This window comes from Pogoniulus pusillus, chromosome 22, assembly GCF_015220805.1.
Source record: "Pogoniulus pusillus isolate bPogPus1 chromosome 22, bPogPus1.pri, whole genome shotgun sequence".
In the NCBI taxonomy this organism is placed as follows: domain Eukaryota; kingdom Metazoa; phylum Chordata; class Aves; order Piciformes; family Lybiidae; genus Pogoniulus; species Pogoniulus pusillus.
In genome coordinates this window covers 1,410,721-1,425,918 of record NC_087285.1, presented here as the reverse complement: position 1 = coordinate 1,425,918, position 15,198 = coordinate 1,410,721, and the positions used below count along the sequence as shown (strand labels likewise).

The window sequence follows — 15,198 nt, the reverse complement described above, 5'->3', positions numbered from 1 at the left end:
GCCTCACAGACTCTTCCCAGCTGCCTGAACTTCACTCTGAATGTTTTCTGGCTTTTCATGAGTCTCAGAGGGAAGCAACAGAGCTATGCTTTAGAACTTCAGTGATTAGTGATTGGTGGTGGTGATTGCTGTCCACAGACATCTTAGTCTGTGAGAGAACCATACTGAAACAAAACCTCAGTGATGATGTCAACTCGGTGGGAGAATTTGCACCAGGGAAAAGCAGAGGTGCACTGCTGAGTAGGGTTTGGCCTGTGTGTGCACATATCTGAATGAGTTAAGCTAAGAACAGGCTGAAGCACAACTCTCCCACAACACCATTCTCAACACAGCAGTGAAAACATTCATCAGACAACATTCATCAGTCTCCATCTCTCCCCATCTTACCAGTGTCCTCCCTAAGTCAGGCAGGCAGCACAATTAGAGACTCTAGGGTGGTTTGAGGCTAACTGGAATATTTTAATGAGTGAAATTAGATCACTGGCTGTGAAAAGAAAATAATAATGGTGTCTGTGTCACCCACTGGGTTTGCTTAGAGAGATAAACCCAAGAAATGACAACAAAGTTTCTCAGTCAGGCACTGGTTGCTGCTTGCCACGTTAACTGTCTGTGATGGTTTGGGTGTTACCCACTCTCCCACACCTTGGAAAATCACCCAGACTAGACTCAGAGGCTCTGGAAATTGAATGAAGCTTTATATTTACAGCTTAGCACAATAAACAAGCAGATAGTTACAATATCTATGGCTAGAGACAGAAATATACAAGTTAAAAGGTAACACAGAAACTCAACAGCCCTCCCAGAAACCAGACTGTTCAGGAGGGGCTCCCAACCACCCTTCCACCTTCTTCCCACCCCTCTACCTTACCTCAGACTTTGCCTTACATTCAAGGTGAGATTGGAAGGTTGGCCAGGGGGGCTAGACAGCAGGATTAGTCAGGCAGATGGCAGGTTAGAGAAAATGCAGGCAGCCCAAAAGCCAGAGAGCAACTCCCTTACGTATGTTTATGTTCTTGTTCTTATACATCTCAGCAAGCCTATGAGTGAAGTAGACATCACCATTGTTTCCTTTTCACAGCCTGTTATCTAATTCTTCTCTGCTTGAATCTGTGTAATCCAATCTAATCATTCTCCTTGCAACCTCTTGTTGGCTTTTTGCACCTCACTCCTGCATGTAAGGCTTCTGAGATAAGGGAAGGGGAGTGAAGAAGGAGGAGACCTAGTTCAAAGCCCCCCTGGGTGGTTCTGCTGTTTGGGAGGGGGTTTGAATCTCTGCATTACTTTTAACTTGCATGTAATTGTATATAGTTGTACATATCTGTGTATATTGTGTATATATGCCTGTAAATTTGTGCTAGGCTGTAAAACAGAGCTTCAACCTTAGCTTCCAGCCCTCTGAGTTAGTCTGGTGAATCTCGAGGTTAAGGGAGGGGACTCCCAGATCACTACATGCTCTCTGCTGGACGTTGTTCATAGCCTCAAAAGACACTGTGAGCATTTCAATGTCACAAATTATCTTAAGGCCCAAAAGGCCTCAAACTCCACACATCTTAGAGCTTGGGAAGTGATCACAGGTAGGAACACTCCATGCTTATCCTCTTCATGCTTTCCTCTAGGCATCCTTCATTCCCCACGTAAGGCAGGGGTTGTCCAGACAAACACATCAGACCCAATACTTATCTTCTCATGATACAGCTCATGGGCTTCCCAAGGTTTTCAAGCTCCTCAGACAAAGCTTCCCAATCTAAAGGGTCAAATTCCAGGTCAGTTCCAGTGCCACATCTGCCTCCCACAACATTGCAGCTTCTCTTCACACCTCCAACGTTCACTCAAGCCTTTGCAGACCCTTCCATCAATGACAACACCATGACAAAACATAGAGAGGCTATCACAAACTCTGGGTCTAGGTCACAAACTCCGGGTCTAGGTCACAAACTCCAGGTCTAGGTCACAAACTCCGGGTCTAGGTCACAAACTCCGGGTCTAGGTCACAAACTCCGGGTCTAGGAGACTCTGCTCTTTCTACAGGTGATTAGCACAGCTCTGAATGGCAACAGCATTGGTTTCATGCTACAGGAGAACAATTCAAATGCTGGCAGGCACAGCCCTACAACAGATTTTATTGACTATGTAGGAGAGTGCAGGTTTTGGTTCCCACATAGTTCCTCATGAAATGCAGGTTTCTAAGTCCTTGGTATCTTAACTATAAGGAAGTAGTCAGGGCTTGTGTGAATACAACAAGGAAAGCCAAAGCCCTCTTGGAACTGAAGCTGGCAAAGGAAGTAAAACAGAACAAGAAAAGCTTCTACAAATACATCAGTAGAAAAAGGAAGCAGAGGGAAGGTGTGGAGGCAGTGCTGAACGAGGAGGCCACCTTGATAACTGAGGGTGCAGAGAAGGCAGAGCTGCTGAATGCCTTCTGTGCTTCAGTCTTTACACCTAAGGCTGAACTCCCCTATGGACTCCAGACTCTGGATGAAGGAGAAGAAGCCTGGAGGAGGGAATGCTCCCCACTGGTCAGTGCAGACTGGGTTAGGGATCAGTTACACACATTGAACAGCCACAAGTCTCTGGGCACTGATGAGATACACCCAAGGGTGCTGAGAGAACTGCCTGAGGTTGTCACTCTGCCACTCTCCATCATCTTTGCCAAATCGTGGCAGACAGAAGAGGTGCCTGAGGGCTGGAGCAGAGCCAATGGCACTGCAGGCTTCAGAAAGGGCAAGAGAGAGGTTCCAGGGAGCTATAGATCAGGCAGCCTCACCTCCAGCCCTGGAAAATGATGGAGGAGCTCCTGCTGGAGGGCGTCTCAAGGCACTTGGAAGAGAAGAAGGTTATCAGGAGCAGTCAGCATGGATTTACCAAGGGGAAGTCCTGCTTGGCTAACCTGATAGCATTTTATGATGTCATAACTGAATGGGTAGATTCAGGGAGAGCATTGGATGTAGTCTGCCTTGGCCTTAGCAAGGCCTTTGACACCATCTCCCATGACATTTTAGTGAGCAAGCTGAGGAAGTGTGGCATGGAAGAGCAGGCAGTGAGGTGGGTTAGGAACTGGTTGCAAGATACAGTTCAGAGGGTGGTGATCAATGGTGCCAGGTCCAGCTGGAGAGTTGTGACCAGTGGTGTCCCCCAGGGATCCGTGCTGGGGCCAGTCCTGGTCAACATCTTCATCAGTGCCACTGATGAGGGCACAGACAGACAGAGTCTGCTCAGCAAGTTTGCTGCTGACCCCAAGCTGGGAGGCTTGGCTGAGACAGCCAAAGGTGTGCAGCCATCCAGCAAGACCTGGACAGGCTGAGAGCTGGGCACAGAGGGATCAGATGAAGTTCAGCAAGGACAAGTGCAGAGTCCTGCACCTGGAGAGGAATAATAAACTCCACCAGTACAGGCTGGGAGGTGATCTGCTGGAGAGCAGTCCTGTGGAGAGGGACCTGGGGGTCCTGGTGGCTAAAAAGTTCCCCATGGCACAGCAATGTGCCCTGGGGTCCAAGAGGCCAATGGGATCCTAGGGTGTATTAGGAAGAGTGTGTCCAGCAGATCAAGGGAGGTTCTCCTCTCCCTCTACTCTGCCCTGGTGAGATCTCATCTTGAATACTGCCTTCAGTTTTGGGCTCCCCAGATGAAGAGGGACAGGGATCTGCTGGAGAGGGTCCAGCGGAGAGCCACATGGATGATGAGGAGAGGCTGAGGGCCCTGGGGCTGCTTAGTGTGGAGAAGAGAAGACTGAGAGGGGATTTGGTAAATGTTTATAAGTATCTGAAGGCTGCCAGGAGGGAGAGGACAGGCTCTTATCACTTGCTTCCTGGGATAGGACAAGGAGCAATGGGTGTAAATTGCAGCACAGGAGGTTCCAGCTGAACACAAGGAGGAACTTCTTGTCTGGAAGGGTCACAGAGCCCTGGCACAGGCTGAGCAGAGAGGTTGTGGAGTCTCCATCTCTGGAACCTTTCCAGGCCTGTCTGGATGTGTTCCTCTGTGATCTGTGTTAGACAGGATTGTCCTGCTCTGGCAGGGGGGTTGGACTGGATGATCTCCTTGGGTCCCTTCCAAGCCCTGACATCCTCTGATCCACGCAGCTACTGAGGCAAAATAACAAAAAGGCATTAAAATAAGCCAGCAAAGTCCAAACTGATTTGGACAGGACTGACAGCCTGGAACCAGGGTAGGAAAGAAAGTAGAAAACTCCTGTTTCTAAAGCCTACCTTGGGTCTCACTCCTGTGCCATGATGCTGTGTAATTATAAATATCACAGAATCACAGAATTGTCAAAGTTGGAAAGAACCTCAGGGATGATCTAGTTCCAACCACGCTGCCATGGGCAGGGACAACCTCTACTAGATCAGGTTGCCCACAGCCACATCCAGCCTGGCCTTTACAAACATCCAGGGATGGGGCTTCCACCATCTCCCTGGGCAACCTGCCCCAGTGCCTCATCACCTTTACGGTGAAGAACTTCTCCTAACATCTAATCTAAATCTACTCTCCTTTAGCTTGGATCCATTCCCACTAGTCTTATCAGTACCCAATACCCTAAAAAGTCCCTCACCTGCTTTCTTGTAGGCCCCTTTCAGACACTGGAAGGCTGCAATAAGGTCTCCTTAGAGCCTTCTCTTCTCCAAACTGCACAACCCCAACTCTCAGCCTATCCTTAGAAGGGAGCAGCTCCAGCCCTCTGATCATCCCCGTGGGCCTTCTCTGGACATGTTGCAGCATGTCCATATCTTTCTTGTAACAGGGGTTCCAGAATTGGACACAGTACTCCAGGTGGGGTCTCACAAGAGCAGTGAGAGGTGGAGAATCACCTCCCTCAACCTACTGACCGCACTCCTCTAGATACAGCTCAGGATATGGTTGGCTTTCTGGGCTGCAGGTGTACACTGGCAGTTTGTATTCACAGTATCACCAAGGTTGGAAGACACCTCATAGATCAAGTCCAACCCTTTATCACAGAGCTCAAGGCTAGACCATGGCACCAAGTGCCATGTCCAGCTTCTCATCCACCAGCACCCCCATATCCTTTTCCTCAGGGCTGCTCTCAAGCCAGCCACTGCTCAGTTTATATCGGTGCTTGGGATTGTCCTGACCCAGATGCAGGATTCTGCACTTGGTTTTGTTGAACATCATGAGTTTGATATGAGCCTACCTCTCCAGGCTGTCAAGGTCTCTCTGGATGTGTCCCTTCCCTCTAGCATGTCATTACAACACACACACACACAAAAAAAAGTCTGTGTTGTCTTCCTAATGTTCATACTGACCCTGGTAGGACAAGTGAAAACTGAAGCATTGTGACATCCTGTGCCTAGTGAAAGACACTCAGAGTGGAACAGGACAGTTTTCCACAAGAAACCACATCAGATATCAGCGCGGTCACCATTTACAAAGCCTGATAGCCGACCAAAAAGTGCCTGGGGAGTTGTCACCAGTACAGCTTCTGTGTCTTGGGCTCAAGAAAAACGCCACACACCAGAGAGAAAAAGCTTCTGGACTCATCTCTCACCACATTCGGTCTTGATTTCGTTTCCAGAGAGAAAAAGGCTCACACACCAAACTCCAGCTGCTGCGGGAGACAGACCCTTTATTTCCCCACATACCAAAACAAGAACCAAAAATCCCCGACAAGAAAGCACAGGCAGAGACGAAGGCGTCAATAAGATACTTAAACACTCGCAAACTACCCAATTCGGGCAGGCGTAGCCAGGGGGCCAGGAGAGATTTTTCCACAATAGATACCAGCAGGATCACTTGTGACAAAGGGCAATGAGGCGCTGAAAAGTAACAGAGGGACCGTGGGGAAAAAAAAAAAAAAAAAAAAAAAAAAAAAAAAAAAAAAAAAGCACGTCGACAAGTGATGTTGTCGCAGCCGGCAGGCACGCCACGCCACGAGGGAACAACCCACACCTAGTACAGAGGATAATTAGCTGCTATCAGTAACCAACAGAGCAAGCCGCAAAAAGCAACATATTTTACCTTTCTACAAGGAAACAAGCGGCAGGTCCTAGCAAGGAGGCACAGGCAGAAGTGAAGTGGCACCTGAGAAGCAGCCACTGAATGCAAGCCCCGCGGGAACAGCCCAGCTCAAAGAACCGCCTGCCCACGGAGATAGGAGAATCCCGAAAGCAGGGAAAGGAAAGCACACGTTGGGGGGCAACCAAGTAAGGGTGGGTGGAAAGATGAGAAGGGAGGAGCACTGACCGTGTCCAGCAGAGAGGAAGGCTCCGCCTGAGAGGTGTCCTTGGCTGCGGGGACAGACGGTGGCGGCGGCGGCGGAGGCGGCAAGTTGGGGCTGAAAACCATCAGGTCGCTCTTGCCCGCCCCATCCGCCACGCACAGGCTCCGGCTCTGGCGCTGCGAGTACGACCAGCTGCCCACTTCGCTGGCGCACACCAGCGTCGCCGCGGCGGGACCCGACAGCACGGCCGCCCGCGGAGCACAGCGCGACGCCCCGTACAGCACCAGCGCCAGCACGAACACGCTCGACACCGCGCAGATGGACACCACCAGCCACACGTTGGTCGACGCAGAAGCCATGCCCGCCGCTGCGCCGCTCTCCGACGGCAACAGCACGCCCGGCACCGACGATGACGATCCCGACAGCGCCTTCTCGCCGCCTTCCACCAGAGACACGCTCAGCGTGGCCGTGGCCGAGCGCGGCGGCTCGCCGTGGTCCCGCACCACGATCACCAGCCGCTGACGCGGGCCGTCCGCCTCCTCCAGCGCCCGCGCCGTGCTCACCTCGCCGCTGTACACACCCACGCGGAACGGGCCCTTCCCCCGCGGCTCCAACACCTCGTAGCGCAGCCACGCGTTGTAGCCCGAGTCCGCGTCCACCGCACGGATCTTCGCCACCACCTGACCTGCCCCAGGGCCCCACGCCGCCCACGCCCACAGCGTCTCCGAGTTCGGCCCCGGCACCTCCTCTACTGGCGACCCGAGAAACGGATCGAGCCCCGGAGCACCGCCCGCGGCCGGCAGCAGCACCGGAGCGTTGTCGTTCTCGTCCACCACGAACAGCTGCACCGTCGCGTTGCCCACCAGCGCAGGCTCCCCCGCGTCCACCGCGCGCACCTCGAACTGCAGCACCTGCAGCTCCTCGTAGTCCAGCGCCTGCACCGCCCACACGCGCCCGCTCTCCCCATCCACCGACACGTAGCTCGACGCCGGGCGCCACCCCACCGCCGCCACCGACGCACCTCCAGCGCCGCCCTCCCACAGCGAGTACCTCACGCGACCGTTCTCCGCCTCGTCCGGGTCCCGCGCCCACACCCGCGCCACCTCCGCGCCCGCCGCGTTGTTCTCCCGCACCAGCACCGTGTACACGGCCTGCGAGAACGCCGGCGCGTTGTCGTTCACGTCACACACCGGCACACGCACAACGCGCCTCGCACGCAGCGGCGGCTTCCCGCCGTCCTCCGCACGCACCTCCACCTCGTACTCCCGCACCCGCTCCCGGTCCAGCGCCTCCCGCAGCACCAGCGAGAACGAGCCCGGGAACCTCGACTCCAGAACGAACGGCCACGACGGCCACACCGAGCACTGCACTCGCCCGTTCGCCCCCGAGTCGCGGTCCGACACGCTCAGCAGCGCCACCACCGTCCCCACCGACGCGTCCTCCGACACCGGCACCGACAGCGACGTCACCCACACCTCGGGCGCGTTGTCGTTCACGTCCAGCACCTCCAACAACACCTTACAGTGGCCGGACAACGGGGGCCAGCCTTTGTCTGTGGCTTCTATTCGGAAATCAAACACACTGACTTCTTCAAAGTCCAGGGCGCCCTTTAATTCGATCTCGCCTGTCTGCGGATTGACGCTAATCACATCTCTTCCACTCGGTGGAATGAAATTGGTCGCCCTGTAGGTCACCTCGCTGTTACTTCCCTCATCCGAATCAGTGGCGTTCACACGCACTATCAGCGTCCCCTCTGTAGCGTTCTCCAGCAGCTGCACCTTATACACCGACTGATTGAACTGGGGAGCGATGTCATTCGCATCCAACACTGTAATCAGCAGCTCCATTGTGCCTGTCAGAGACGGGCGGCCCTCGTCACTCGCCGTCAGCACCAATTGGTGCACTGGCATCGTCTCCCGGTCCAGTGGCTTTCTGAGTACTAGGTCGGGTACGATATTTCCCTCATTCAGTTTGTCTAAATCCAAAGCGAAATGCTCGCTGGGGCTGAGCGTGTAGGAGAGCTGCGCGTTCGCTCCGACATCTGCATCCGAGGCGCCCTCCAGCGGGAAACGGGAACCGGGTGGGGAGTTCTCCGGTAAACTGATGTTTTTCCGCGCGGCGGGGAAGAGCGGGGCGTTGTCGTTAATGTCGGTCACCTCCAGCTCCACATGGAAGACGCGCAGCGGCCGCTCCTGCAGCAGCTCCAGGCGCAGCGAGCAGGGAGCGCTCTTCCCGCACAGCTCCTCCCGGTCCACACGCGAGCTCACCACCAGCGCCCCGCTCGCCCCGCTCACCTCCACGCCCGCCCGCCGGCCCTGCCACACCACACGCAGCCGCCGCGCCTCCGCATCGCCCACACCCAGCTCCTGCGCCAGCCGCCCCACCACCGTCCCGACCTTGGCTTCCTCCGGCACCGAGTACTGCACCTGCCCCGCCACCAGCCACCAGGTCCGCACCAGCACCAGCAGACGAACCGCGGCACCCCAACGCGCCTCCATCGCCGCTCACCGGACCGGCGCTGTCTTCCTGCCGCCTCCCGCAATCAGCGGCTCTGCTGCCTTCCCGGCCTCCCGCCCCTCTCCGCGCTTACAGCCGGGCTCTCCGCCGCACCGGGGCGGAGCCGTATCGCTCCGACACTGTTTGTGAGCCTGCAGCGACACCGTGTGCTGCTCCGCCGCCTCGCACGCTCATCCAAACTGATTTCTCCACAGGACCTTTCTTCCCTATTTTTCCCTCCCACCTTTCTTTTTGGTAACTTGCTGTTTGCTTCCACAGATTTCTTCCTTTCCTTCTTCCTTATCTTTTCTTCCTTTCTCTTTTCTCCTCTCCTCTACTTCTTATTATTTTTCTAATTTCGTGGGGGTTCTTTTCACCTCTCTTCAATTTCCTCCTTTTTTTCTTTGGTCTTTTCCTTTCATTTTCCTTCTTGCTTTGCCATTCCCTAGTTTTCACACCTCCCTAAGGAATTCTCACATTCTTCTCTCTGATTTACTCCAGCTGACACCTCTCCAAGTCGCCTCCGGCGACACTACAGAGGCCATCAGTAACGGAGCCATCAGCGCTAAATACGGGGCATAAGCGCCCGAGCGTCGGTCTCTAACTGGGACAGAGACTGTGAGGGACTAAATGGGTTCAGGGCGTAGAGAAAATATTGCTGCGCCTTGGCTGACATCTTCTTTCTGCTGTTCCTTCCTTCCTTCCTTCCTTCCTTCCTTCCTTCCTTCCTTCCTTCCTTCCTTCCTTCCTTCCTTCCTTCCTTCCTTCCTTCCTTCCTTCCTTCCTTCCTTCCTTCCTTCCTTCCTTCCTTCCTTCCTTCCTTCCTTCCTTCCTTCCTTCCTTCCTTCTTTCTTTCCCGCTCTTTTTCCGTCTCTGCACTCTTTCATCCTCCTCTCCACTTTACAGCAGACTTTTAACAACATCCCAGAGAACCAAAGGTGTCGATGTCCTTGTCTCCATTAATACCGGAGGGGTAGCAAGTGGACATCCTGATAATCTCCTCTTTCGTTCTTCTTTTCTCTTTACCTGTGCTTCATTAACATGATCCACACGTCACATAGTCAAACAACCTCCACAACGGAAACGCCATGACATTTTCACTGAACATACCCTTGACAACAAACCCATCCACCCCCCAAAACACACTGTGGTCCCTCCTAATTTCATGCTCCCTGATGCCTGCTCATATTGTGCCTGGAAGCACTGGGAAAGGAACAGGCTGTGGTGTTTTGTTGCTCCAAACCTACAGACACTGCAATCCAAGAAATATTTGGTCAATCCAACATGCAAAAACCATGACCAAACCAGAACTTCTGTCTCTCGAACACATCTTCCTGTAAGTATCATTGACTTACCTGTAGCATCAGTGAGAGCTTCATCACAACAAGAAACGTTTTCAGGACAAGAAAATCGGTTTTATGGGACACCCCCCCTGATATTTTCAGAAGTTTCTGGGAAATCTGAACAGAAATATAATTGCTCACATTCTGCTAAAACCTCACAATGACAGGACACTGCAGAGTGCTCCTGTAAGCACTTCTATCACAGGGAAAGCAGAAAGGATACCTGAACATGGGAACCTGAAAGGATATTCTCTCAACAACCACCTCAGCATGGGAGACTGGAAAAGCCACCACCCACACCGAGGGTCAAACCTTTGTAACCTGACGAAGGTCAAAATTCTGCCATCTGCATCTCAACCAAGTTGACACTGACAGAGGGAGAAAGAGAAATCTAAAGGATAGCAGAAGGAAACAGGTTTCACTGAATTGAACCACGAAGTTAGCCAACATCTTTCAGCCAGAACACTTCTTCCCCTGCCTAGCAAGAGAGATGAGCAGAGATGTGAGTGAAGCACTTCAGAGAAGGCACACGGAGTAACCTCAACTTTAAAAGCCTCCTGTTTGACCACCAACAGAACACATCCAGGAGCAATTTTTTTAAAGGAATTTATGGCAGGTGTCTTCCCACCACACAGGAACCCCACGCACAGAGCATCCTGAGCAAGTAGCTCTGTGCATCAAGCTTCTTCTCGAGGATTTCTACTGGTACCCTCTATCCCAAAGCCTCGAAAATCAAACCTCCCAGTGAGGTGACAATCTTCAGGTTTTCCCTCATACCACAGCCCATGTTCTACTCAGCATCTTCGTTTCCCTCAGGCAACATTTCACCATTCAAAATCGCCCTTCCAGTGTCCAGGACATCCTCTATGACACTAGAAGCATCACTGCTATAACACCTATATCCTGCTCCATCACAAGAACATGTCCCAGCTCTAAACCTCAATCTGAGCATGATCCTTCCTCATTTTCCCTTGTTATCAGAGCAAAGGAAATATTTGTGGATCCAAAGGTCCTGCCTGGAAGATTCTTCCCAGCTCTGTGAATTTTACTCCAATTACTTTGGGCTTTTTTACCAATTTCAGGTGGACACTTCACAAAGCTGCACATGAGAGTTCTGAAAGTGCACCTAGATTTTATTCCTCAGGAGAAGGCTGAAGCACAAGAACACTCACAGGATCGCCTGGATGGGAGGCTCTGTGATATAGAACATTAGAGCAGTCTGTGCATGCATCCATTAAATGAGCCGTGTCTAATAAGACACCACAGTATTGGTACCAAAGCCAATATGTAAGATGCACAAGTAGGAGAAGTCAGGAGCAGGAAGACTTCACCTGTCTCCTCATGTGCACTTAACACTCCCACCAGAGGAGGACCAGTGAACCATCACGGAAATATCAGTAGTTGTGGAAGCTACTACCAATGCCCACCACTACGCAAGCACAGCACAAGGGCCACACTCTCCGTGCCACATGCCTAGGTCCTACTTCAGCTGCTCACAGAACCATTGTCATAGCATCCAAGACTGCTCTAGCCAAACAACAGGCCCCATCTCCAAATGCCACTCAGGGGATCACCCAGGCCTTCACGTGTTGCCATCTGCCCTCACAAATAGCATGAAAAATAGATGGAGGACTGCAAAGCCACTCGGAAGCAAATAAAGTCTTCCCAGCTGCTTGCACGTCCTCTTAAATGCTGCGTGACTTTTCACCACTCTCAGGTGAAAACAAGAGAGCTCTGCTCTGGAACTTAGAGATTATTAGAGGTCGAAAGTGATGATTCCAGGCCACACAGATTATCTTCTTTTAGAGAGTCACACCAAATACCGAAGCACAAGTGTACTCGTGGTGTCAGCTCTGTGGGACCACTTATACCACAGCATGGCTGCTCTGCAGGGTAGGACCAGAGCATGAACGTATCTGAATGAGTTATCATCTCCACCAGGGCCACGTGTGCAACTGAAGACTGCGCCCACCTCCTTACATTCCTTTGCTAATCCCACCTATAGAGGAGAAAGCAGTAATCACGGAGACGTGGACAGCTATTGAATCTGGTACTGACACCCAGCACTGTTGAAGCTCAACAAATTGAAGCACTACCTCCCAAAAGCGCAGTGAAAACATTTATCAGTCAACATGCATCAGGCTGCATATCACCCTCCATTACCAACATAGCGCCAGTCAGGCAGCCAGCAGGACTGTCACTGGTGTGAGATTTTCATGACCTCAAAGGACATTGCGAGTAACATGTAACAATCTCAAGATCCAGAATGCCTCCAACTCCAGACACCTTGGAAACGCTACACACCAGTAACCGACAGCGTTGATTTCATTCTACAAGAGAACAATTCACACTAACCGGGAATGAGCGCAGCTATGAATGGTCACTGCTGGGTGGTGCCACAACAGGTTAACTTCCCATTCACACATCAAATCAAGAGCCGAGGCACTGCTACAAGAACGTGCCGGCAGAATCATTGGTGTCATCAAAATCCTTCCTAAATGACCCAACGAACTCAGGACGCGGAATCTGAAACCGGGTCCCAGCAGCGGCTGCGCTGGGGGATGTGAGGAGGACGAAGAAGAGTGATAAACCAAAAACTACTAACCGTGTCCAGCAGAGAGGAAGGCTCCGCCTGAGAGGTGTCCTTGGCTGCGGGGACAGACGGAGGCGGCGGCGGCGGCAAGTTGGGGCTGAAAACCATCAGGTCGCTCTTGCCCGCCCCATCCGCCACGCACAGGCTCCGGCTCTGGCGCTGCGAGTACGACCAGCTGCCCACTTCGCTGGCGCACACCAGCGTCGCCGCGGCGGGACCCGACAGCACGGCCGCCCGCGGAGCACAGCGCGACGCCCCGTACAGCACCAGCGCCAGCACGAACACGCTCGACACCGCGCAGATGGACACCACCAGCCACACGTTGGTCGACGCAGAAGCCATGCCCGCCGCTGCGCCGCCCTCCGACGGCAACAGCACACCCGGCAGCGACGATGACGACCCCGACAGCGCCTTCTCGCCGCCCTCCACCAGAGACACGCTCAGCGTGGCCGTGGCCGAGCGCGGCGGCTCGCCGTGGTCCCGCACCACGATCACCAGCCGCTGACGCGGGCCGTCCGCCTCCTCCAGCGCCCGCGCCGTGCTCACCTCGCCGCTGTACACACCCACGCGGAACGGGCCCTTCCCCCGCGGCTCCAACACCTCGTAGCGCAGCCACGCGTTGTAGCCCGAGTCCGCGTCCACCGCACGGATCTTCGCCACCACCTGACCCGCCCCAGCGCCCCACGCCGCCCACGCCCACAGCGTCTCCGAGTTCGCGCCCGGCACCTCCTCTACTGGCGACCCGAGAAACGGATCCAGACCCGGAGCACCGCCCGCGGCCGGCAGCAGCACCGGAGCGTTGTCGTTCTCGTCCACCACGAACAGCTGCACCGTCGCGTTGCCCACCAGCGCAGGCTCCCCCGCGTCCACCGCGCGCACCTCGAACTGCAGCACCTGCAGCTCCTCGTAGTCCAGCGCCTGCACCGCCCACACGCGCCCGCTCTCCCCATCCACCGACACGTAGCTCGACGCCGGGCGCCACCCCACCGCCGCCACCGACGCACCTCCAGCGCCGCCCTCCCACAGCGAGTACCTCACGCGACCGTTCTCCGCCTCGTCCGGGTCCCGCGCCCACACCCGCGCCACCTCCGCGCCCGCCGCGTTGTTCTCCCGCACCAGCACCGTGTACACGGCCTGCGAGAACGCCGGCGCGTTGTCGTTCACGTCACACACCGGCACACGCACAACGCGCCTCGCACGCAGCGGCGGCTTCCCGCCGTCCTCCGCACGCACCTCCACCTCGTACTCCCGCACCCGCTCCCGGTCCAGCGCCTCCCGCAGCACCAGCGAGAACGAGCCCGGGAACCTCGACTCCAGAACGAACGGCCACGACGGCCACACCGAGCACTGCACTCGCCCGTTCGCCCCCGAGTCGCGGTCCGACACGCTCAGCAGCGCCACCACCGTCCCCACCGACGCGTCCTCCGACACCGGCACCGACAGCGACGTCACCCACACCTCGGGCGCGTTGTCGTTCACGTCCAGCACCTCCAGCTCCACGCTGCAGTGACCGGACAGCGGGGGAGTCCCTTTGTCTCTCGCTTCGATTTGTAATTCGTGTAAACGAACGTCTTCATAGTCCAGGGATTTCGTCAGTTTTATCTCGCCCGTCTTTGGATCGATGCTGAACAAACCTCTGCTATCGCCAGGAACCGCACTCACGATGCTGTATGAAAATTCCTTATTTAGACCCTCGTCAGGATCCGTGGCGTTCACACGCACCACCACCGAGCCCTCTGCAACGTTCTCCGGCAGCTGCACTTTATACGCGGACTGGTTGAACTGGGGCGCGTTGTCGTTCGCGTCCAGCAACGAGATCAGCAGCTCCATCGTGCCCGTAAGCGATGGTCTGCCCGCGTCAGTCGCCGTTAGCACCAATCTGTGTACAGGCACCGTCTCCCGGTCCAGAGCGTTCAAGAGGACCAGAAACAAAGATTTCCTGTTCTCATCAGGAGATTTAACATCCAAGGTAAAGTGCTCGCTGGGGCTGAGTGTGTACGAGAGCTGCGCGTTCGCTCCGATATCTGCATCCGAGGCGCCCTCCAGAGGGAAACGGGAGCCCGGTACCGTGGTTAATTCCGCCATGCTGATGTTTTTCCGCGCGGCGGGGAAGAGCGGGGCGTTGTCGTTAATGTCGGTCACCTCCAGCTCCACATGGAAGACGCGCAGCGGCCGCTCCTGCAGCAGCTCCAGGCGCAGCGAGCAGGGAGCGCTCTTCCCGCACAGCTCCTCCCGGTCCACACGCGAGCTCACCACCAGCGCCCCGCTCGCCCCGCTCACCTCCACGCCCGCCCGCCGGCCCTGCCACACCACACGCAGCCGCCGCGCCTCCGCATCGCCCACACCCAGCTCCTGCGACAGCCGCCCCACCACCGTCCCGACCTTGGCTTCCTCCGGCACCGAGTACCGCACCTGCCCCGCCACCAGCCACCAGGTCCGCACCAGCACCAGCAGACGAACTGCGGCACCCCAACGCGCCTCCATCGCCGCTCGCCGGACCGGCGCTGTCTTCCTGCCGTCTCCCCCGATCACCGGCTCTGCTGCCTGCCCCCCTCCGCTCTCTCAGCTGTGCTCTCCGCCGCAGCGGGGCGGAG

At 55.1% G+C, this 15,198-nt stretch overlaps 2 protein-coding genes across 2 annotated transcripts; both read right to left on the bottom strand.

Annotated features, from left to right (window-relative positions):
• Positions 1 to 5,996: 5,996 nt before the first annotated feature.
• Positions 5,997 to 9,366, bottom strand: LOC135185073 (protocadherin alpha-8-like). Its single transcript, XM_064161388.1, has one exon. The coding sequence runs from the start codon at positions 8,668 to 8,670 to the stop codon at positions 6,079 to 6,081; it is 2,592 nt and encodes an 863-aa protein (XP_064017458.1). The 5' UTR covers positions 8,671 to 9,366; the 3' UTR covers positions 5,997 to 6,078.
• A 3,157-nt stretch (positions 9,367 to 12,523) lies between these two features.
• LOC135185469 (protocadherin alpha-3-like) lies at positions 12,524 to 15,132 on the bottom strand. The gene has a single exon (XM_064162236.1). It carries the CDS (start codon positions 15,086 to 15,088, stop codon positions 12,524 to 12,526), a length of 2,565 nt encoding a protein of 854 aa, XP_064018306.1. The 5' UTR covers positions 15,089 to 15,132.
• Positions 15,133 to 15,198: the final 66 nt, after the last annotated feature.

Coding starts and splice junctions, on each gene's coding strand:
- LOC135185073 (XM_064161388.1), bottom strand. CDS start 8,670: ATGGAGGCGCGTTGGGGTGCCGCGGTTCGTCTGCTGGTGCTGGTGCGG.
- LOC135185469 (XM_064162236.1), bottom strand. CDS start 15,088: ATGGAGGCGCGTTGGGGTGCCGCAGTTCGTCTGCTGGTGCTGGTGCGG.